At 46.3% G+C, this 23,391-nt stretch overlaps 1 protein-coding gene across 2 annotated transcripts in view; it reads left to right on the forward strand.

The window, feature by feature from the left end:
* The window catches only part of Slco5a1 (solute carrier organic anion transporter family member 5A1), a 131,364-nt gene that overhangs the window by 1,582 nt on the left and 106,391 nt on the right, over positions 1–23,391 (forward strand). For both annotated transcript variants that reach the window (XM_050142150.1, XM_050142152.1), the window contains exon 2: positions 212–1,593. In XM_050142150.1, coding sequence (XP_049998107.1) covers positions 687–1,593 — 907 coding nt within the window. In that variant the 5' untranslated portion in view covers positions 212–686. The remainder of the gene's footprint in view (positions 1–211; positions 1,594–23,391) is intronic.

Raw genomic sequence — 23,391 nt, forward strand, 5'->3', positions numbered from 1 at the left:
TCCCTGGACCGCCTGCTGCTCATTGTTCCGGGACTGCAGGCTCTTTCTGCCGGGTTCATCTAGTGGCTCGCACTTCGGTCCCTCTGGAGACCACGGGGTTACCTAGCGCTACCCGCCCCCTCCCCCCTTCCCGCTTCCCCCAGCCCGGGCTCTGGGACGCCAGCCCCAACTTCAGCCATCCTTCCCTGACTATCCGTTCTGTGCTTTGCAGGTTGGCAGTTTCACCCCCGAATGTATCACAATCCCCGCGGTGGGCACCGAAAACCCCTGGGAGCACTAAGTGGGATGCGGTTCGGACAGTCGCGCTAAGTGACACCTCACTGGGCACAGAGCGCTCTTGCTCCTGGCCACCTTCTGAGAGGCGGTGGCGGAGGGGATGAGCACCGGACGCGCAAAGCGACTGCCGCGAGCTATCCCTGGGAGGTGGACGCCGAGCAAGGCTCCTCGCAGGACCGTGGGGATCATTACCTCCCCCAGCACGAGGTGGCGAAACCTTCCCGCTGCGCCTCCGGTCAGGATGCTCTGGGCACCTGCCTGCTGTTGAGATGTTCCGTTAAGCGGCTCAGCCACACGCAGCCCGGGTCTCAGGTGGGCAATACTGAGTGGGCTTGGCTTCGGCCCCTCGTGCAGGTGGATGAAAAGTGCCGGAGGCCTTGCATGGGATAAGCGTTCAAATTTTAAGAATCATGGACGAAGGGACTGTGCAGTCCCGGGCCCAAGAGCAGCTGGAGGCACCTGCGGCTGTCCAAGAGAAGTGCGAGTCAGAGACCTTCAGGTCGAAGAGTTTACCAGTCCTGCACAGCGCCTCCTGCCGGCCGAATCTCAGTGCTGGGTACGCAGATGGCGAGCTGGCCTTGGGCTGCACGAAAGCTTTGGGTCACCAGGAGAGGCATCGAGGACCGAACCTGATAGTCCCTAGCCCTTCTGCCCCATCCACTTCGGCAGGGACTGCAGCCGAAGTCATCGACTGCAACCACAGGATGGACCCCAGCAAAACTCTGTCGGTGTCTTCTACTCTGGCTACACTCCAGGAGAGAAGGTGTCTCTATGTGGTCCTCACGGATTCTCGCTGTTTCCTAGTGTGCATGTGTTTCCTGACCTTCATCCAGGCCTTGATGGTCTCTGGGTACCTAAGCAGCGTCATCACTACCATCGAAAGGCGCTACAGCCTGAAGAGTTCCGAGTCCGGGCTGTTGGTCAGCTGCTTTGACATAGGAAACTTGGTCGTGGTGGTATTCGTCAGCTACTTTGGTGGCCGTGGGAGAAGGCCTCTATGGCTGGCGGTGGGTGGACTTCTTATCGCTGTCGGGGCTGCGCTCTTCGCCCTACCTCACTTCATCTCGCCTCCCTACCAAATCCAAGAGCTGAACGCTTCGGCCTCCAACGATGGCCTTTGTCAGAATGGCAACTCCACAGCCACCTTGGAGCCTCCTCCCTGTCCCAAGGAGTCGGGAGGAAATAATCACTGGGTCTATGTGGCTTTATTCGTTTGTGCGCAGGTTCTCATTGGAATGGGCTCCACACCGATTTACACCCTGGGACCAACCTATTTAGATGACAACGTCAAGAAAGACAACGCATCCTTGTACCTAGGTAAGACTTGCTGTTCTCTGGGGGTTGTAGTTGACCCACAGAGATGTTCCTTTTCTTCCCCAGGTCTAAAGGAACATGATCTTTTGTATTTTCAATATATTAAGTGTTGTGGCTCACTCCTTCTAAGTTCCATTTTTGGTGTGCTATGTTTTCAGTTTGGGGTAAAGCGTTGTTTGAACGAGTTTTCAGATGCGTCTCATATCTGTCTTTCTCCACCCAGCACAAACACTCAAAAATAGGATAGGATAGGGCCATTTTCTCTTGCTGTCTACCTTTGGGAAATCTCTAATCCTTCAAGTTTATCGTCTAAAAGCTGTCCTTCCTAGAAGAGACGAGAAAGGAAGAGAACTAACTCAACACCAGCTGTGAGCTACCGCTTTCTTTTCCTTGCAACCTCTTCATCCTCACAGCAGCTAATGGGGTAGCCAGACCACATACCCTGTGCCGCTCCCGCCCCTGTACTCCGGTCACCCAAACATCAGTGAAGCCTGAAAGACAAGGGATGAGTAAGTTATGTCTGTCCGTGAAGAGTCAGCACCCCAGGCTAGCAGGTTTATCCCTTTGTGCTTTAAGGACCTCGGTGACTGGAGTCTGTGGGAGTTCCTTACTGTCTTCAGAAGAACATAGGCTCTGTGGTTCCTTGACTTGCATTTAAGAGCGTCAGTGGGCAGAGGTGTTTGGGCTAAGTTCAGAGAGCCCATGGGAGGCCAGGCAGGTAGGGCCATGGCTAACTGACTTCCTCGAAGCATGTTTGATGGTTGTCAGCAGCTCGCTGCAGTAACTGCTCCTTTAAAGTGCACTAAAGGACGGACTTGAATCTTGGAAAGGGCGAGTGTCACTCCAGCTGAGGGATCTGTGTTCCCGTTTCTCTGCTGGAGTCACCTAAAACACCTAACGCCTGTGTGTGTGTGTGTGTGTATATACCTGTGCATAGGCCACAGGACAACCTGAGTGTTGGTTCTTGCGTCTTTTTTTTCCCGTTCTCCTGAGATCAGACTCCCTGGCCTAGAATTCCCCAAGTGGCTCGGCTAGCTGGCCAGCATAAAAGTTCTGATTTTATAAAAATATTAACTAGAGATCGTCAAACTCTAGACATATTTAGTAACTTCTTAGCCATGTGTTGAAAGGATCTTTGATGTGTGAATAAGGATTTCAAAGAGAGTGGGAAACACAGCCAATGTAGGAGAGCTCTACTTTGTCCTCAGTCTACTCACTGTCCTTGGAGGGTGTCGGAGTTGTCTGCAGGAACTGGCCCAATGCAGCATTTATAACTTGATTTTGTTATTAAACGTAAGCTCTTCTTGTGGACAGAGGAGACTAGTTACCGTGCCACTATGTCTTCCAACACTTGACGTGGAAAGTGTAAAGAACAGTATAACAAATGCCAATATATCCATTCATCGGACTTAATAATTGCTTATTTTATCAGCTGTGTATGGTGGCCCAAACCTGTAATTCCAGCATTTGGGGGCTGAAGTGATAGAAGCTAAGAGTTAAGGTCACCCTGGGCTACATGGTGCAGACTGGGCTAACCAGGGCTACACAATCTCAGGCAACAACAAAAGGTCCCCTTTGTCATGTTTATTGGCACCCCCTCCCCTGTATTTGTGTATATTTTGATGTGGGGAGCTAAGCTCTCTGGAAGTCACTGTAGGCCCGTGGCACCACTGAGCCTCAGCAAGCCTTTTCTAGAAAAAAGGGTTTTCTGGGATTGGGGTGTAGCCCAGCTGTAGAGAACTCTCACGGAAGATGTCTCTTCAGCACTAGCAATAAATAGAGAAACAAATAAATGCACTTTTTCCATACTGGCAGATGCATGAACACGCTAAGAAAGTTACAAACTGTTACCTATTGCCATCAAACACCTTCCCAAATTCAGTATCAATTGCCACCTAAATTCCTTTATGTTCACTAATGTTAAAACTAGGATTTCCCCAAAGCCCACTTATTAATATAATTACACTCGGCAATTTGCCATTGTAGCTTTCATATTGCAGAACAGCATCTTAACCTGTGTGTGTGTGTGTGTGTGTGTGTGTGTGTGTGTGACACAGACTTCTTGGGGGACAAGGCTATGGGACGTAGAGTTTTCACATTCTCGACTGATCATTTCTCTCTGGTGACCGTAAACTGAGACAGATCGCTTGTGTTAGTGCACTTCCTAGGTGATGCTGTGTGCTCTATATTACACACATCTGGACATTTTCTGGTGATGCTAGGTTTAACCGTGTAAATCAATGGGTGACTATAAAATGTTTTGCTGGAGAGATTGTCTCTTCCTTTTGAAAACCACGTGGAATTTCCAGAACGATGTCTTGCATCCATATGATTATCCCGGTGTGCTTCCCTGTTTCTGTTGGCCTTTACTTCCGTTTATACCGGAAGTTCGTATCCCTTCTACCCTGCTATAGGCACACAGCTGCACTGGACACAGACTTTCTCCATCAGAATCACAGACCTCATGCCTAGGATCAGAACGTTGAGAGCAGATTTTTCTGAAGAACATAGCAATTGCACATTACATACATATTCATAGTATACCTAGCCTGGGCTAGGAGCTGTCCCAGGATTGGGCCCAGGCTTTGTGCAGGCACACAAGGGCTTCACCGCTCAGCTTCATCCCCAGCTCTAGGCTCCTTTGGGGAAATAAAAATGTTGTGAATCATAACATTTGAGGAGTCTTCAGGACAGGTGTGAAGCGACACGTAGCTTTCTTCTTCCTTTTCCAAAAAGGTGCTGACAGGATTGGTTTTATTTTTATTTTTATTTTTTTTGAAGGAATTGTAAATTGGTGAGTGCCTTAGGGTGCAATCTTAAGGAAACCCATGATAATTCTGCTTTACATGAAATGAATTTTAGTAATCAAAACAAGATTTTTTGGGGGAGGGATGGTTTGTGTGTGGTAGGGGTGAGGAGGCAAAGGCTCATAGTGTAGTCCAGGCTGGCCAGAATTTATTATATCTATAATAGTAGTATATGTAATAGCCTATATATAACGGCTGGCTTTAAACTTGCGATCCTTCTGCCTTGGTCCCTTGGATGCTAGGATTACAGGTACATACCAATACACCTGGCCCAAACCCTTTAGGAATGGACTTTCTAGGCTCCTTCTGTAAAAATTAAGATCAGAAGACTTCTGTTTTGCCAGGACACAGCAAAAGTAACCAGTCAGATTGTGGGATTTCTTTTCTAGAGACTAACAATGGTAAAACACCTCACATAATTCTTCACAAATCTCCCTCTCTTCCTTTCTAACCTCCATAGCCAGACTTTGCACCAAACAGCAGCGACAAACCTAATGCCAGGTTGCAGGCAGGAGCAAGTATCTGAAGTAACATTGAGACCATCAAAGGGTGGTACAATTGCGTATCTTCATCCTGGCAAGGCTCTATGTTAGCATTCTGGTAGTTTGAAGTGCAAGAGAAGAATGAGGACGTAGCTTTGATGAAAGGGCTTCTACCTGTTAACCTCTCTAATTCTGCTGCAAGGATCGAGAGAACCTTAGTGTTGGCTTTAGGTATAGAGAAAGCTTTGTCAGTATTAGTAATACGTTCAGTGGGCAACCAGACCATGATTTGTAAGTATATCTCAGAGATGGGTGTATAGGTGTGTGATCCTTTGGTGGTTAAAAAAAAAAAAGAATTGTGAACCGCGTGGAAGGGAGAAAAAGTGGACAACCAATGGGTGTAAGAAAGGAAGGATGCATTTCTAGAACAAAGAGTCACTGGGGGACTGGCAAGATGGCTCAGGGGTTAAAGGCACTTGTTGCTAAGTCAGATGACCTGGAAAAAAAATCACTACTGAAAATTCTCATCCGACTTCCACACACATGTTGTGTCACACGCTTCCTCCCCAGACAGGATAAACAAAGTGCAATGGAACCCTTTGAGAAGCGATTGGCCCGCTTGGGTGGTATTTGTCATAAATGGAGGTTGGGATGGTCTGGCCGGCTGCCAAGCAGTACAGACACTGGCTTTACTGCCCCCCTGTGCTACCATTTAACCATCAGCCCCGACTCACACCTCAGGACGGAACACAGTTGGTCCGAACTATCCACGGTGTAGGAGGCAAGGGCCGGTGTTCTCCCCTGGTGATGCTCTGGGGCATTTTCACAAACCTTTTCACATCGCCCAGCTTCTCTTTCCAATGGGGATTATGACAGCTTCCCTTCTTAATAGTTTGTAGACTTAGTGGGATTTCGTGTGTGTGAGTGCTCTGTAGATAGTATGGGTGGCACTTTATTGTTATACCAGAATTCAAGCCCATCCTAGGCCTGGGCAGGAGGGGAGTTAATGGTGGTTTACTACGGTGTGTGTTTTCTTCTTTCATAATCAGAAAAAGAAGTCAAAGGATTGTGTAGGAAATCACTCCCTCAAAACAGGGCCCAGGAAAGTCTTGGTCAGCATTTCAGTGATGCTATTTCCTAATTACATTTTATGGGGACTCAAGGTCCTGCCATCAGAGTCTGCGTGTCAACCTTCAATGACTACCTTTCTTTAATGGAGGCCACTAAGTGCGTTTATAGCTTGTGCAACACACCAAAAGCGCCTTTTAAGTGTGAGCGGTGTGTGGTGACCCAGTTTCACCATTATGCCTCTTTTCCTCACACGGACTGGGAACAAATGGACATTCTAAGAGTGACAGAATTCACCAGATGTCCCCTCTAACCCCAGGCAGCTTGCAGCAGCCTGGAAGCCAGGAAGAAGCCAGACTGAGAATTTACTTCCTGGGTTTAACCTCATTCTCAAGAAGTAAGAGGAGGCACGTTGATGCCCCTGTCTGTCTTGAAGAGGGCCAGGGGAAGCAGCAGGTGGCGGGGCTGGGGGCTGGGGGAAGGGAGGCATCAGACTAGGAATCTATTTTGCCTGAAGACTTTTGAGTAGTTTTAAAATCCTGCTTTAAATTTGTGTGCCCGCCTTACAATGAATGCCTTTATCTTTTTAAGCTGTCTGAGATCCTCTTGGAAGTAGGCTCTGGGTAAATCTTGAGTGAATGAAAAAGATAATCTCCACTGAAAATGAATGTGTGGGAGAAAGAATATCAGGGAATTTCAGGAAACAAATCCAGGCTGATGGAGAAAACTCCTCCAGAGCACTGTAGGGCAGCCAGGGATAGGTGGCAGGCGGGAGCCCCTTCGGAGGTTCAGCAAGAGCTCCCCACATCCTTGGGACAGCTAATCTGTTAAATCATGTATCTCTTCTGTGTGTCTAGCAGAGACTGGACTTCCTGTCTGCTGCCGGTTTGTCTGTTGGTTGGAGCCTCTAAGGCAAGTTATCAGTCTGCGAAACGGAGAAGCAAATGACCACAGGGCCCAATTGGACAGACAGCACGTGTTTCTGATCTTAGTGGAGAAGTCAGTGGGTTGTGCGTGCTGAGTTTTTCAGCCCACCTGCTGGTAAAGAGAGCCATCTTTTTAGCGTCGGTATCTCCACTAGGCACTTGGGCGATGCTATTGAAGCTGGTCTGTTCGAGCATGTAGGACAACAGCCCAGAGACCCACAACTCAGCTGGGAAGTTTCCTTTAGAACTTGGGTTTGGAGCCGCCATGGCTTGTAGTTCCTCCATCTCAAGAAGAACAGCAGTTTCTTCCCGTGTTTCCAGGAGCAGGATGTCCGTTTGATGTACTTCCTGTGTTTTGGAGACTTCTCAGAATGACACAGTTGTATGACGGATGGCATGATGCCAGAAGGGTTCAGTGAGAGAATCAACCTGAACAAGTGGTGTCCTTCTTTAGATTGGTTAATTTTTGAGATTATAATGTAATTACATCCTTCTCCCTCCGCTTTCCTCCCTCTAAGCTCTCCCATGTGCTACCCCCTTGCTCTTTCAAATTCGTGGAATTTTTAAATTGTTGTAGCATACGTGCGTGCCCCTAAATAGATAAATACAGGCTGCTCAGCTCCTATCACGTTACTTGTCTGTCAGAAGCGAGGCAAGCAGCACTTCCTCTCTCCTCACCAGAGGCCTTGTGTGCATGCGCGGTTGCATTTCCCTCTGTGGGTGGCACTCCCGGTTTGAGAAACCCGTCAGGCTGTGCAGCTGCAGGTGGGGAATACCAACACGCCCACAACTCATTCTGCCTCTTTCCTGTCTTTCATTTGCTTTCAGTTTTTGGAGACCAAGAGACTTGTCTAAGACTGGCCTTGAACTCCTGACCCTTAGCTGCACCTCACAAGTGCTGGGTTATAGATATGATCTGCCTGGCTGGGTTGCTTCTTTCTTTCTTGATGATCTAGAAACAATAACAGTTCACTGAGGTGGGGAGCGGACACGTGTGAGGCCTGTATTGCACAGGGTTTTGAACAATGAGGGACAGACAGTATAGAACACTCAGACAGGAAAGGGAATGTGTTGTCCTCAAGCACAGATTCTTGTCAGCACAATAGGATTCAAGCCATGGTGTGACTTAGACTTCATCCCGCTCAGTCCCATTTGTAAACAAACAAACAAAATTTTATTCGATGGTCAAAGAAACCAAGCTTCCAAAAGATTTAAACATTAGTGTTATGAACAGTGTGGCATTTCCTCAACATCATCCAACGACCCCACTCCTGGTTTATATTTAAAACAAGCAGAAACAAATTGAAAGCAATGTCATGTTCATGCAGCAGTAGTCACTTCCTAGAGTTGGAAGTCAATGCCTATCAGCAAGGGGACGCTAATCAGAATGTGGTGCATAGGGACAATGGGACGCCATTCAACCATCAAAAGGAAGGGAACCCAGGCACCTAGCACACAGAGACAGCTTCTAAGGTTTTACGATGAGTGAAATAAGCCAGTCACACAAAGCCCATTTGTGATGCCATTTATACAACTTGTAAAGTGGTTACTTCCTAGATAGAAGAATCGGTTTTTGCCAGGGGCTAAAAAGAGAGGTAACTGGGGAGTTAGTTGTTTAATGGCCAGAGAATTTCAGTTTTACAAGTAGAAACTGTCCTGGAGATTGATTGCGCAATGATGTCGAATATATTTGTTACTATTGATTGTATGCTTAAAAAACGGTTAAGATGACAAACCATGTAAAGGATTCATGTAGGTATTATATCAGAATGGCTTTGCATCTGAACTGACGTGTGGATTATAAACCCACATGTCTTTCCCAGAGTCATTAGTACTGCTTACGTGGAAATTCTGAGAAGGCCACTCTCACAGATGGTAGACTCACCTCTGAGCCCACACAACCTCTGAGTACATATTGGTCAGTACATGTCTCTAGTTCAGCTCTGAGGGCTCTTTTTCCAAGTGTGTGGAAACTTTGTATTGCATAATTTTAAGAAGAAGGAACAGGGTTTGTAAAGAGGAGGAAAAGTGGACTTTAGGTATTATAGGGGAAGCATTCAGGGAGAAAGCGTGAGGCACCATGAGGGGCCTAGGGTTGCTCCAGTGGGCCTTTCGGAGACGGTAGCAGCTGTTGTCAGTAGGTGCTGTGGTGTCTCTTGCTCCTGCAGGAGTTTGTGCTGGGATCCTGTGTTTTCAGTTTCCCCTCGCCAGAAAACACAGGGAGGGGATTCCACTGCTGCCTGGTCCTTCTGGGAAGCCATGGGCAATTTTGTGACAGCCAGACATTGCTGGTTCTGAAACCCTGTTCCCACAGGAAACTACAGAGGTTTTAGCTCATTCTCAATCAGGGTGTGACTTCGCCTGCCTCCTGGGGACATATGGGTAGCTGTTTTTTCTATTTTGGAGGGCCACTACCAAGCTCCAAAGTAAAGACACAGAGACTTCTTAATCTTTGTTACAAATGTTCAGTCTCAGCTTAGGCCTGTTTCTAGTCAGCTTTTCTAACTTAAATTATACTGTTTTTTTTTTTTTTAAATTTTTTCTCCCTCCCTGTGTTTTGCCCTGGTGAGTTTTACCTTTCTTTCCTTCTTCCTATATATCTTACTTTCCTGTTTCCTCTGTGGCTGGCTAGCTGACTGGGTGGCTGGGTGGCTGAGTGACTCTGTGGCTGGCCCCTAGCTTCCCTGTTTCTTTCTCCTCTCCCCTCCTTTTTGAACCCAGATTTCTCCTCCTTTTTGTTCTCTTTTCCTGGCAGTCCACCTATCCTCTCTCTTGCCTAGCTACTGCTGTTCAGATCTTTATTAGACCAATCAGGTGGCTCAGGCAGGCAAGGTGAAACAAAGGCAACTCATCCTTACATAATGAATGATTCATAACAATATGAATCCTTCATATTGTTAAACAAATGCAGCATAAACAAAAATGACACCCCTTTACACAGTTAAAGAAATATTCTTTTTTTTTGTTTTTTGTTTTTTGTTTTTCGAGACAGGGTTTCTCTGTGGCTTTGGAGCCTGTCCTGGAACTAGCTCTGTAGACGAGGCTGGTCTCGAACTCACAGAGATCCGCCTGCCTCTGCCTCCCGAGTGCTGGGATTAAAGGCGTGTGCCACCATCGCCTGGCTTAAAGAAATATTTTTGAGCATAAACAAATGTAACACATCATTGCCCAGTTACAATAATATTCCCCAGCACGTGGAAATGTTGGAAGTCACTTTCGATGGTCACAGCATGGAAGAGGACCACTGGCATTTAGTGTTTAGGCCATGGATGCTGCCGAATGTCCTGCAATGCCCAGAAGGGATTCACTTCAGTGGGTTAGCCAACAGAATTGTCAATAGCACAGTTTTATTTTTAACCTTTCAGTTTACCTATGGTTTCCTGAGTTCCTAGACACTCTATGTCACAGTCATAAAAATGTCTAGGTCATAGACTCAGAAAAGGACGAACGTGTTGAGTGGAAGAGCATCAAGAAAGAAAGCGTGTGAACAGGAAGGTCTTCCAGCAAGAGAGAGAGGAAGCAGAAATCATTTGCATTATTCACTGTTGCATGTAGGTTCTATTCTGTAGTGTGCTAGTAAGAGGCAGTGTGCAATAGTGGTGTATTTTAAAGATCTATCATCTGTTTGTCTGTCTGTCTGTCTGTCTGTCTGCCTATGTATGTATGTTTGTATGTTTGTATGTATGTATGTATGTATGTATGTATGTATCTATCTATCTATCTATCTATCTATCTATCTATCTATCTATCTGTTTTTTTTAATTTTTTTTTTTGAGAAAGGGTTTTCTGTGTACCAGTCCTAGCTGTCCTGGAATTCATTCTGTAGACCAGATGGGCCTTGAACTCACAGAGATCCACCTGCCTCTGCCTCCTGAGTGCTGGAATTACATATGTGTGTACCACGACTGCCTGACTTAAAGAATTTATTTATTATTCTTTTATTTATCCGTTGAGAATTTCATATGACATACTTTATCACATTCTTCCCATTTCTAGCTTCTTCCAATCTTGCTCTCTTCCCTCCCTATGTAACTTCATGTTCTTTTTTTCTTTTATTAAAACAAAACAAGGAAAAGGAAAGCTCAACTAAAAACCATGGAGATTGTTTTGGGTTGGCCCACTATTCCTCAAGAATACAGTATATATACTGTTACTAAATCGAAAAAAAACCTGATTTTTCCTCTTCCAGCATTTGTGAATAGGTTTTTTTTCCCTCCTCCATACTGAGACTTTTGTCTGGCTCAATTGGGCCGATCTTGGGCATGCTGTCACAGTCTCTGTGAGCATCTGTTATGCTGTTTCATTAAGACTGTCCACTACTTCTGGCTCTTATAACCTGCGCACTGCTGGGAGGGGTGTGGTAAAGACTTCCCATTTAGGGCTGAACACTACAAAGTCTCTCACTGTCTGCATGTTGTTCAGTTGTGGTATACAGCTGTGTTAATTACGGTATACAGCAAGAAGCATCTCTGCGAAGGACTGAGTGATGCGCTCTACAGGTATAGTAAGTAACATGTCATCAGAAGCCCTTTTACTACCAGGCTCATTTAGCAGAATAATAGTACTAGGTTCATCCCTAGGATCCGTGGACTATCTAGTCTTAGGTTATTGGCTTCATTAACAACACTAGGTGTGGCTTCCATCTCATGGAGTGTCCGTCAGATCTAATAAGAAAGCCATTGGCTACTCCTCCAGAATTGTGCCATTATTGTACTGTGGGCGTATCTTGCAGGCACAGAGTGCTATAGCTGCGGCGTCCATAGCTTGCTAGGTACTTTTTCTTCTGGGAGAGTTTCTAACACCTTCCAGCATTTTGAATGCTAGCCTGTCGGGAGTGAAACTTCCCGATGAGCACCAGCTTTCTCCATGTTCTGTGGCACGAGCATGTGTGTCTTCATCAGTAGGGTCGTACTGTGAAGTTGTAGCATTGGGAATAGCGTTGTCAATAGTCTGTCGTGTTTGGGGGAATCTATGGGAGGGAACCCTTTGGCCAATGATGCAAAAAAGGTATACCCCCTTCCTGGTCCTAGGGATTTTATTTGGTAACATATGATGTTAATTGGGGCACTGCCCCGCCCCCCATTACATGTATGCATTTTAGGAAGTTTCAATATTAGTATATTTCCATATGGCTTTTAAAAAAGGTCTTTAGCATTAGTTATCCCTCCACATATTTCCTCTACTACCCTGTCCTTCCACCCCACCCCTTTAATTCTGATGTTCTGGATTCCCATTTATAACACTATATTCTACTTTCCTTTCCATGGAAGACCCCTCTTATCTCTGGTCCCTTAATATTACCTAACCTCTGTGGGTATTCTGAATGACACACATGGATCTAAAGCACAAAACCTTTAAAAAGCTAAAAGATTTCTGCTTCTTCTCCTCCTCCTCCTCCTTCTTCTTATTCTATCATTATTGTTTGAGGCATGGTCTCACTTTCTATCCCTGGCTGGCCTGGAATCCAATATGTAGACCAGGCTGGTCTCCAACAAGGACATTGTGAACTATCAGATGCGGGTGCTGGGAATTGAGCTCAGGTCCTCTGCAAAAGCAGTATGAGTTTTTAACCACTGAGTCATCTCTCCAGTCCCTGTAGTGGATTATAGTTAGTGGATGCTAAGTATCAAGACGTTCATCTTTTCTATGGTAACTTTAGACTTTCTGTACCATATTCTCGGAGTAGGGAATACTGTAACTTGGTGTGTGTGTAAAACTGTCTTATTAGACTTTAATTAGACTTTATTAGGAAAGTGGAGAAGCATACTCCATCTCCAACTCTCTTTTAGAGATAGTGACATCAATTAAAGAAACTATTCAGGCAAAGAATTCTTCAAAACTATAAAGCAGCTAATCAACATTCTAAAGCGAGCTCACCCCTGAATAACGGCTCTCAGAGGAGATGTGAGATCTAATGAGGGGCAATAGACCTGCTTTCTCTTAAAAATAACCGAATACTTAGTTTATTGAAAAACAAAACCAAATAAAAAACAAGCACAATGAACAACAATAACAAAAATTACTTTGAAATAGTCTCAAATAGGGAAGTCTAACAAGGGCTGTTCTCGAAGGTTTCGGTGTTTAAAACACACCATCATTGTGTATATGTTACCATTGAATTTTAATCGTAGAAGAGCTCTGGCCAACAGCTACCCAGTCCATAGCCCATTTAGTAGTCAAAGAAACCAAGTAATGTGTTCAAAGTCACCCAAACGTATCCAAATCTGGACTCAAAGGCTTCATGCAAAGCCGCAGAGGCTGTAACCACTGACCTGAGAGAGAGGAAACAGTTTAAGAAGTTCAGGTGGTTGACTTTTCAACACATGCAAAGGAGGAAGCCGGAATAAAGTCCTTTGATTCCTGCCACCTCTTAAATTCCAACTTGGGTCTGAAGGACACAGAGGCAGCCGGATTTTCCTAGAGCCATATTAAGCCTGTCCCTTGAGTACTTTCTCATCCCCGGTGACTTGAGCCACATCACACACAGTTGCCAAGTGACAGCTGTCCTCTGGGAGTCAGACATTCCTTTTGGTTCTTTTTCCAGCAGCTGTGTATCACCTGATGGCAAATTCAGACTATTTCCCCTCCTGGGAGTTGCGATTTCTTGTGAAACTGTCACCCTGCAAAAACACGAATCCCTGTTACCAAATATAACTTAGATAGGCAGGTGCACGTTATTCTCTCTGAAAAGTAAAGAGCATGCTCATGAAATAAATATTTACAGCAGGATGAAGTTAAATAACCTGCAAGTGATTGAAACAGGATTGTACCGTCCCTGGCATTCTCGTGTGTGAGAATTCTTAGCTATAGGGCCTCGATGACGATAACAGTAGATTTTGATCATCTTAGGTATTTTTTTATGTTTCCAGACTTGAATTCTGGTGAAGGTCGGACATGTTTTAAGATGCTTCTGTTTGAGTAAGAAAAGGGGAGGAATTTGAATGAACAAGATCATGTGGAGTGAATCCCAGATCTTGAACATCTTGGCTGTTAACCAATTTAAAATCCTTTTTGTACGGCGACAGACCAACAGTCTTTGTCTGGAACATGTCTTTGTATTATTAGGCAAAAAGATATTTGCCTAGAAATATGCTTACACCTCATATGTTTAATTTCTTGTGCCCTAATCTGAACTGCATTTTAATGTCTCCCCTTAGGATAGAGGACCACAGCAACTTTTAAATAGATGTAAAGTTTTCAGAGAGAAGCCTGACAAATTATACATTGGAAAGACTGAAGCTGAAAAAAGGAAAAGGGAAAAAAATCAAAAGAAAAATCTTAGAATAATGGTTCTGAAATTTGTTTTTTTTTTTCTTTCTCTCTAGTTTTTTCTTGTGAAATATTCAAAGCAAAACGCATTTTGATTTCTTTAGTTAGGACTGGTAAGAGGCAGAGGTAACTAAATGCAAGGCATGATAGTGCCATGGCGGCAGCTCGGGAGGGAGAGTGCACAGCTCGCAGGTACGAGGACAATCCTAGGAACCTGCATAAAAGAGTATCACCTGGTGATGAGCGTTTGCAGTCTTGGCACCACTGAGGCTGAGGTACACCTTATCCCTGCTGCTTGCTGCTCAGCCACCTTAGCTTAAGTGGCGCATTCCTGGCCAATGAGAGACATGAGGGATAACAGCTGAGGTGAGTCTCAGGCCTGCACATGTACACACGTGCACATGAACACCCATGAGGGCACTTTTCGGAGTTACTGGGCTCAGGGTTCTAAATGTGGCATGTTCTCTGCTGCTAGTCTTAGAGTGACGATGGCCAAAGAGAGGCCCTCAGGACCCTCACAAGGATACACACACCTGTATGTGCACACACACATTTGTACACACACACACATACGTACACATACACCTTGTAAATGGGTTATTCAGGGCTTGACATTTGTTAATCATTCAATTCGGTAGCAATGATCACCTATAGATATAATTGGACAGAAACTCAACAGTTTTCAGCCCCATGACTGACCAAATCGTGTAACCTTTTTTTTTTTTGGGAGTTTGGTTTCCCTTTGTGCCAAGTGAGTTTTCTTGACACCTTCTAATCTAATCTGTGGTTGGGTAAAGTCTGAGTAGGGCTTGGAACAATGGGAAATACTGTGAGCTGCTTCTAAAATTAACCCCGAGATGAGTTCCTGATCCCCGAGAAATTTATAATCATCCAGCCTGATGATTTCTTTGGTACCATTAGCTTGATGATTGCGATGATTGACAGCTGTGTGGACTCCAGCATGTCACGTGACACACTGGGTTTGCATTTGGGCATAGTGGTAGGGACTCTTTCTCCCACATCTACTCTGCTATAGACTCTGGGGAAGCCAGTGTAAGGCAGCTGTTACTGGTGATTGCTGAACTTGGCTGCCTGAGTTTAAATCAACCCCAGTTTTGTTCTGCCCTGGGGTTTAACTGCAGATAGATGCCATCATATTTCTGCCCCTGTTCATACATGGATGGTAGGCTGCCCTTGTATGTTAAGGTATGTGAAGCACTTAAGACGAGGCTAGACCTGGCAAGTGAGTGAACAGGCAATAAATAAATAAATAAATAAATAAATAAATAAATAAATAATCAGAGCCAGCAAGATGCCTCAGCTGGTAAAGGCACTTGGCACCAAGACTGATGACCTGGGTCCAATCTCTGGGACCCAGGTAGTGGAAGGCGAGGAGGGATTTCTGCAGGTGGTCCTCTTCTGCACATGTGTATTCCCATCCCCCAATCCCATGCACACACACATAAACACATAAGTAAATTTACAAAGGACTAAAATTAAAAACAGAACAGGAAGCTTGCTTCTCTGTTTGGGAGGAGAGTGGTGTGAGCCTGTGCTGTAGCTGGCAGGGAATGACTGTGGTGTCTCTGAACTGGGTGCTTGTCTCACAGTGAGTCAGTGTTGATCACACTCCTTTGAGTTACTGTGTTTTGTACCAACCCTGGGCCAGAAGGGACCAAATGTGGTTTTTGTCCATCAGGGTGTTTTCAGCAGGGCAGCTTCCCTTCTGCAGACATCCATCACACCATCCTAGTGATGCCTGAAATCTGCTACCCCACCCACGTCTGGGTGACTGCTGATATCCTCTCTGTAAAGACAGAGCTTTGGGTTATAAATAGCTTCCCAGTGAGCGATGCCCTCGCAATGGGTTTCTGATAATTACGATGCGAGCTGTTGGCTATAATCAAGTTTAATTGCTAAGGAGTACAGGGAGGCACCCCTAACACCAAAACCTCACAGGCTGTTCTTATGCCTTTTCTATCTGATTAAATATCTCACTGGGTTGCTAGTCAGTGTTTGTGGCTCCTGGGTAGGGCCTTTGACCTCCTAGGTAGTCCGCTGGATGATGCATTGACCCATGAGCCTTGTTGTAGGTGGTAAAATGGGCAGAGAGTACAAAGCAGCAGATTAGGGCCCTAGAGACAGGCTTGAGCCTTGTTTCACTGCTTTTGCAGAGGCACGTGTCTGTGTGTAAGCATGGGAGCATCAGAATTGAGGGCACAGAGGCAAAAAGCTAGAGGGAGAAATGGCTATAGAATACTTTCTGGGTTGCCACCAACTACCTTTCTTCGGGTGATTTTATAGCAGACCAGCTACTGTCAAAGCCTCTCCTGCCTCCTTCTGTCTGATGTCACTGAGTTCACCACATCTTGGTGCTCCATTCAGGGTTTGCATGGGCAAAACAAGGGAATCAGGCCCAATGGCTTGAGTTTTCTACTGACGTCCTCTCCTAAGAGAGAGTGAAAATGCTGTCTGAGATGAGGCTCACCAGTGGTCCAGGGGATCTGTGTTGGGATAACTCAGCTGTCTGGTTCCCAGCGATGATTACACTTTCCTCTGTCTTGTCTCGCACAGAACCCCACCGGCTCTGTCCTGTCCACACATGACTGCAGAGACACCCTCCCGGGTTGTCTAAGAGGCTGTCGCCTTTGTGGGCTGTCTCAGAGACTTGTCTCTGCAGGCTGTCATCTTTGTAGGTTGTCTCAGAGGCTGTCACCTCTGTAGGCTGTTTCAGAGACTGTTGCCTTTGCAGGCTCTGCTCCCTACCCCAAATTTACCACCGATGTGCTCTGCACGAGCACATCTCATCTTATGCTCCTTGCCCAGGGCTTCAGTTCCTGCTCTCAGCTTGGTCCCTGTGGATTCCAGCAGATGGTTTCCTTAGCTCTAATAATGACATTTCCAGGCTGCTGACTTCAGTCTCTATTGCCAGTACCAACAGCTTGGCTAGTACCCCTGGTGGGACCTCTTCAAACTCTCTGAACCTTACTGGGTCTAGGACTCTGGTACGCCTTTGTGTGGCAGGTATTTTTGACAGGAAAAGCACACACGAGCATATGATCCTCGGTTTGGGCTGTCTTGTGCCAGTGACTGGTGGTTTCACCGGATCAGCCAGAACAGGTGCCAGTGAGGTTTTGTGATCTGGGTATGGACTCCCTGCAAGTCAGTACCTACACTGTCCTGTACTGGCCTTGTCCTGTCAACTTATCAACTACTGGTTGTCTTCAGAAGGCAGGGAAGATGAACCAGTACCCATCCTGCTACAAAGACAAAACCCAAACCCAGATAAAGACCACACTGAAGTCCCGCTGCACCTAGCCCAGACCCTGGCTGTGTCTCAGGACATGGAAGATAACATAATAATAATAATTAACTTGGCACTATATTGATAATATGGTAATTACACTTTCATCTTTTAAGTGGCCCTGGGGACTCAGGGCTTTTAAATCAGGCTGGTTTTAAATGTCTATGCCTTTTTCACATTTTTTTTTTTTTTTGGCAAATTTGTCTCCCTTTTTCTAGATTGTTCATCTTTCTTCATGTTTTAAGTTTCACATGCAAGATCTGGGCATACTGGTCCATTCTTTTACTTCAAGCTCTCAGGAAGCTGGGGCAGGAGGACCACACGTTCAAGGCCAGTCCAGGGTATACAGCGAGGAGCTGTCTTGGAAAACCAAAAAGAAACAGAAATTTCTACACCAAACAACATTGTCATACTTGCTTTGCGGCAGACGTTTTAGTTTTAGGTTAAAGAGAGGGGTTTCAATATTCCTTTTCTCTTTGGTATACATATAATTCAGACACTTTTAAATGATCAATTGTCAACCCACCTGAATTATTAAAAAATACAAGATGGTTATAGCATATTTTCTTTAAACATTTGATTTTTAGAGTATACTGACTTCATTTTGGACTTTGATCCATTTGCTTGGCTTTGAGAAAAACCGAATGGGTAGTGGTGGTACACGCCTTTAATCCCAGCACTCAGCAGCACTCAGAAGGCAGAGGAGGTGGATTTCTATGAGTTTGAGGCCAGCCTGATCTACAGATAGAGTTCTAGGACAACCAGAGCTGCACAGAAACCCTGTCTCAGAGAAAGAGAGAGGGAGAGAGAGAGAGAGAGAAACTGATAGACAAAATAAATAAACTTAGAATACATAGTGTTTTCAGATAGAAAGGTGAACTTATAACTAAAGAACATAAATACAAACAACTACACAGACTATAAATCAGGTGTTCTGCTTTGCTATGGATTCCTTTAACTAAGACAATTCACGTTCACACTTTCTGTATAGCTTCTAAGACTGTCTCCAATGTGGATGTCCAATCGAGGGATTTATTTCATTTCTTACCAATCACACAATCTGGGCAACGAATGGCCCTTTCATTTTTGAGTGTCCTCCTTTTCTTCATCTTCGGGGATATTAATTTGAGGGCTATTAATCCTTTAATCAGAGCCACAGAGCAATCTTACATCTGAATCTGTGGGCTCCCGCGGGGATCTCCAGTACTTCCTCGGACATTATTGGTTGATTATACCCTTTGCTTTAATTTACTCCTACCAATTCAGAGTCTTCTGGGTGCTCTAACGTGAGTCAATCTGATTAATGCTTCGGAGCACACCCGAGGAGGTCACTGCCAACGGCTCTCTCAGGTGACTGTGTCTGCTAATGTAGTTACTCAATAAAAAACCCATTTTCCCCTGGATATTTTATTGCCGACTTTATCGCCCAATTTGCTATGCTCTTTTGTCTCTAATGTGCTGTTCTTTTCGTTGGGAATTTTCATTAGATATACTCTTTAGCATCAATATCATTTAAAAGTTCACTCGATGCTCTAAAAAGAATTAATTTGCAGTGTGCTGATAGGCTTAGCAATGACTTTCTCCTGTGCTTTTGTACAACTTGAACTGGTTGTGATTAGATGCGATTGCTCCACATACAGAGGACTCATGTCAAAGGCTTGGTTCACACGGTCCCACTCCTCCTTAATGTACACATTCCCAATCTTGTTATTCTTACAATAAGAAATACGATATTTCTTGAGACAGGGTCTCACCTGCTTTAGGAGGCAGGCAGCACACTGGCTGTCTCAGTCACTTTTCTGTCACTGTGAGAAGACGCCGTGACCAAGACAACGTAGAGAATGAAGAGTTAGATGGAGCCTAGTGTTCCAGATGGTGAGTGCATTTCACCTCAGGGCAGTGAGCCTGGCAGCAGGCATGGTGCTGGTGCAGCAGAGCAGTGCTCATATCCTTGTCTGGAAGTAGAACACATACACAGACGCAGACATGAACATGCAGACATACAGACACAAGCATGTGCACACACACACAGACCCAGACACACAGACAACAGACACACTCATGTACATGCATGCACACTCACACAGACATACAGACACACACATGCACACACACAAACAGACTAACAGACACACGCATGCACACACACATAGACATACAGATACACACACACAGATACACACACACAGATACACACACACACACACACACAGGCAGAGGGAGCACTTTGGGAGCAGAGTGGGCTTTTGAAACCTCAAATCCCACCTCCAGTGACATACCTCTACCAGCAAGGCTGTACTTCCTAATTCTCCCCGAACAGTTTCAGCATCCAGGCTGGCCTCAAGCTCTCTATGTAGCTGAGTATGACCTTGAATTTCTGATCCTCCTGCCTCTGCCTCCTAAGTGCTGGGATTATAAATATGGACTAGCATACCCAACTGATGTGGTGCTGGTATCAAATCCAAGGCTTTGTATATGCTAGGCAAGTACATGACCAGCCGAGTAACATCACCAACTGTAGGAGGATTCTCTCTCTCTCTCTCTCTCTCTCTCTCTCTCTCTCTCTCTCTCTCTCTCTCTCTTTGGTTTTTTGAGACAAGGTTTCTCTGTAGTTTTGGAGCTTATTCTGGAACTCCCTCTGTAGACCAGGCTGGCCTCAAACTCACAGAGATTCCCTGTCTCTGCATTCCTCCTTGAGTGCTAGGATTAATGGTGTGTGCCAGCATTGCCCAACTCTTCTCTCTTTTAATTTAAGCATGTTCTTTATTGATTCTTTGGAAATTTCACACCATGTACCCCAGTCCTGCTCACCTCCTTGTCTCTCCCTCACCGCTGCAGTATGTCTCCCTAAATTAATTAAAAACAAAACAACCCTCCTATTTCGCTCTTCCATCTTTCCATCACCTCTTCATTCATCCCAGCAATATTGGGAGCTGTGGTGTACCCCTTTTGTCTGATCAGCCCTACCCACAGAATATTCATTTCAATGGGTTCTGGTCCTCTGATTTCTGGCACACCATCAACCCCGGCCTTCATCAAAATGTCTCTCAGATAGCCTGTTGTTTCCCTGAGTCATGGAGATCGTGCGGTTAGCGTTGGTCAGGACCAGGCCCTTTGTGCACCCCAGCAGGTCACAGATAGGGCAGCTGTTAGGGTGTGCCAACCCAAGACCCAGGATGTGGGTCTGGGTGGTGGTTGAGCTGCTCAGTTTGGGCCACTGAGGCCACTGCCTCAGGTGAGAAGCAGAGCCAGCTCTACTAGGCCCTTGTCATTGGGGCCAGCTCTCCCGAGTGCTGGGGTCAGTTCACCCGAGTGCTGGGGTCAGCTTTCCCATGAGTGGGGTGGAGGCATGAGGATGGATGCCAGTTCTCCTGCTACAGTGGCCGGCAAGCGGCAGGGCCAGCTATCCTGGAGCCTTTGAGGCACAGGTCTGGCTCGGCATGACCTTTGGATTTTAACACACATTGTTCCTATGACCCCTTGTGGTAGCACGAGCCATAGACATCAGCCCAGACCCTGACTGCTGTAGGACCATGGACCCAGACATGGCCCATGGTGGCAACCTGGTTCTGGCCCCCTGTAGCTACTCAGGCCACTTGGATTGGCACGGCCCCCATAGTAGCAAGGCCTTCAGACACCAACATGGCCCTAGGTGGTAGCCGAGACTCCTGGCATGGGCATTGCCTTCAATGAATCACAGATATCAACACAGACCTTGGCTGCTGTAGGGCCAGGGACTCAGAAATGGCTCTCGGCATCAGCCTTGACCCAGACAACATCAAGGCCCCAGTAGCAGCAAGGCCCTCAGACACGAGCATGGCTACAGGATGCAACCTAGACCCCAGGCGTCTGCGTAGCCTTTGGCAGCACCATAGGCCTCAGAACATCATCGACCTCAACTGTGATAAGACCACGGACCCAGACATGGTCCCACACAGCAGCCTGGCCTCTAATGTCACCATGGTTTCAGCTGGCAGCTCAACCCACCCTGGTCAGCATAGTCCCCCCAGTAGAGTGGCCCTTGGGCAGCTATATGGCCCCAGGTGGCAGCCCAGATCCCTGGCATCAGCATGGCCTTCAGTGGTATCAGGAAGCACAGATACTGACTCAGGCCTACCCTGACTACTGTAGGGCCATGGACCCAGAAATGATCCCTTACTGTAGCCAGGGCTCAGATGTCACCATGGCCCAGATGGCAGCACAGACCATCCAGGTTAGCATGGCTCCAGGGAAACAGACTCAGGTGTTTGACCAGACTGAAGTCATCCTCACGGCCTTTGGTGGTTACTGAAGCCTTGGACGTCAACACAAACCCTGGTTACTGCAGGGGCATGGGCCCAGGTATGGCCCCCCACAGCCACCCAGGCCTGATGTCATCACGTACCCTGGGTGGCAGCACAGGCCACCAGATCAACATGGCCACAGAGGCATGACCCATGGACGCTAGCATGGCCACAAATGGTGGCCCATACCCCGGATATCCCCATGGCATTGGTGGCAACATGGGTCATGGATGTCAACATAGACCCTGGCTGTTGCAGATCCAGATATGGCTGTCGTCAGCAGCTCAGGCCCGGATGTCAGTCTGGTCCCAGGTGGCAAGCAAGCCACTAACATCAACCCATTTGTCACGGCCCTCGCTTCTGCAGATCTGCCTATTTCTGCAAACCATTCTGCCTTCCACTCCGATTTCACCACCATTGGCTTGCTTATCATACTGACACCCGACCACCCAGGGCCTTGTGGTACCTGGGGGCATTTGGGTCTTTCAGACAGGCTGGACCATGAGGACCCAGGCTGCCCCATGGGTGTCTTCTCCTTGCCTGAACTGCACGGATGCTTCAGAAATCCCAGACCATGAGGAACGGTAGGAGGATTTTTAAATGTGGGTGAACATTATAATTACTTGAGAAATATCCTTAAACACATAGACTTTTGCCCTTTGTTGATGCTGAACTTTAATTTAGTAGGGGTACATTTCCACTAAAAATATACAGTGTCTTTTATGAGATCTTCTCAGATGATGGAAACCGCCATCCTATGAAACCAAGTCAGAAAACATTCCCTTCTAAGGAATGCATATGACATTGTCTCTAAGTCTTCTCTTGCCTGTCACAGAGGCTCACATTCCAGCTTCTGAATCTCTGGCACTCATGTGACGAGGAGCCCTGAGTCTCCCATGACTGCTGTGGACCAGGTTTTAATGCTCCAGCAGTCGTGGTGCATGATGGGAAGCAGCTGTGGTGCATGATGGGAAGCCACTGCATACTGTTTGGATGGGGAGGGCACCTTAGTTCTGGTGCAGGTGTTGGGATTCTGTTGGCTTGTAACGCTGCTACGGAGATCATTGTGAGCTAGTCTGGGAGTCTAAGTGCATCATTACAGCTGTGTGTGTGTGTGCGTGTGCATGTGTGCATGTATGTGTGATGTATGTATGTGTGTGTATGGGGTGCATGCTATCATTTGTGGGCATGTGGAATCAGAGGAGGGTGTTGGGCATCCCGTTCTACCACTTCCTGCTGTATTTCCTTGAGGCAGTGTCTCTCAGTGAGCCTACAGCTGGGTTGGCAGCCAGCACACCCACTGATCTCCCAAATAAGGCTGGCTGGTCTGTGGGTCCCAGAGACCAACATGTTCCCAACTTCCAATACTCGGATTATAGTCATGTGCCACCACAGCTGTTTATTATTATTATTCTATGTGGGCGCCGGGGATCAATCAGATCCTGGTACTTGTGTGGCAGACACTAGGCCAAGTGAGCCTTGCTCCCAGCCCACTGGCTACGTTTATTCTACGAAGCTCTAGGCAGTTCAAAACTTGCTGCCATTTCTAGAGCAGGTCTATAAGAGTGGTTTTCTGTAGTGTGTGTGTGTGTGTGTGATGGCAGAAAGGGAGTCCACAGAGCCCGCAGTAGCTCTGGAACAACTTTTTTTTTTTTTTTTTAA

Source organism: Alexandromys fortis, unplaced genomic scaffold, assembly GCF_014885135.2.
Source record: "Alexandromys fortis isolate MF-2015 unplaced genomic scaffold, M_Fortis_MF-2015_v1.1 scaffold_41, whole genome shotgun sequence".
NCBI classification, from domain to species: Eukaryota; Metazoa; Chordata; class Mammalia; order Rodentia; family Cricetidae; genus Alexandromys; species Alexandromys fortis.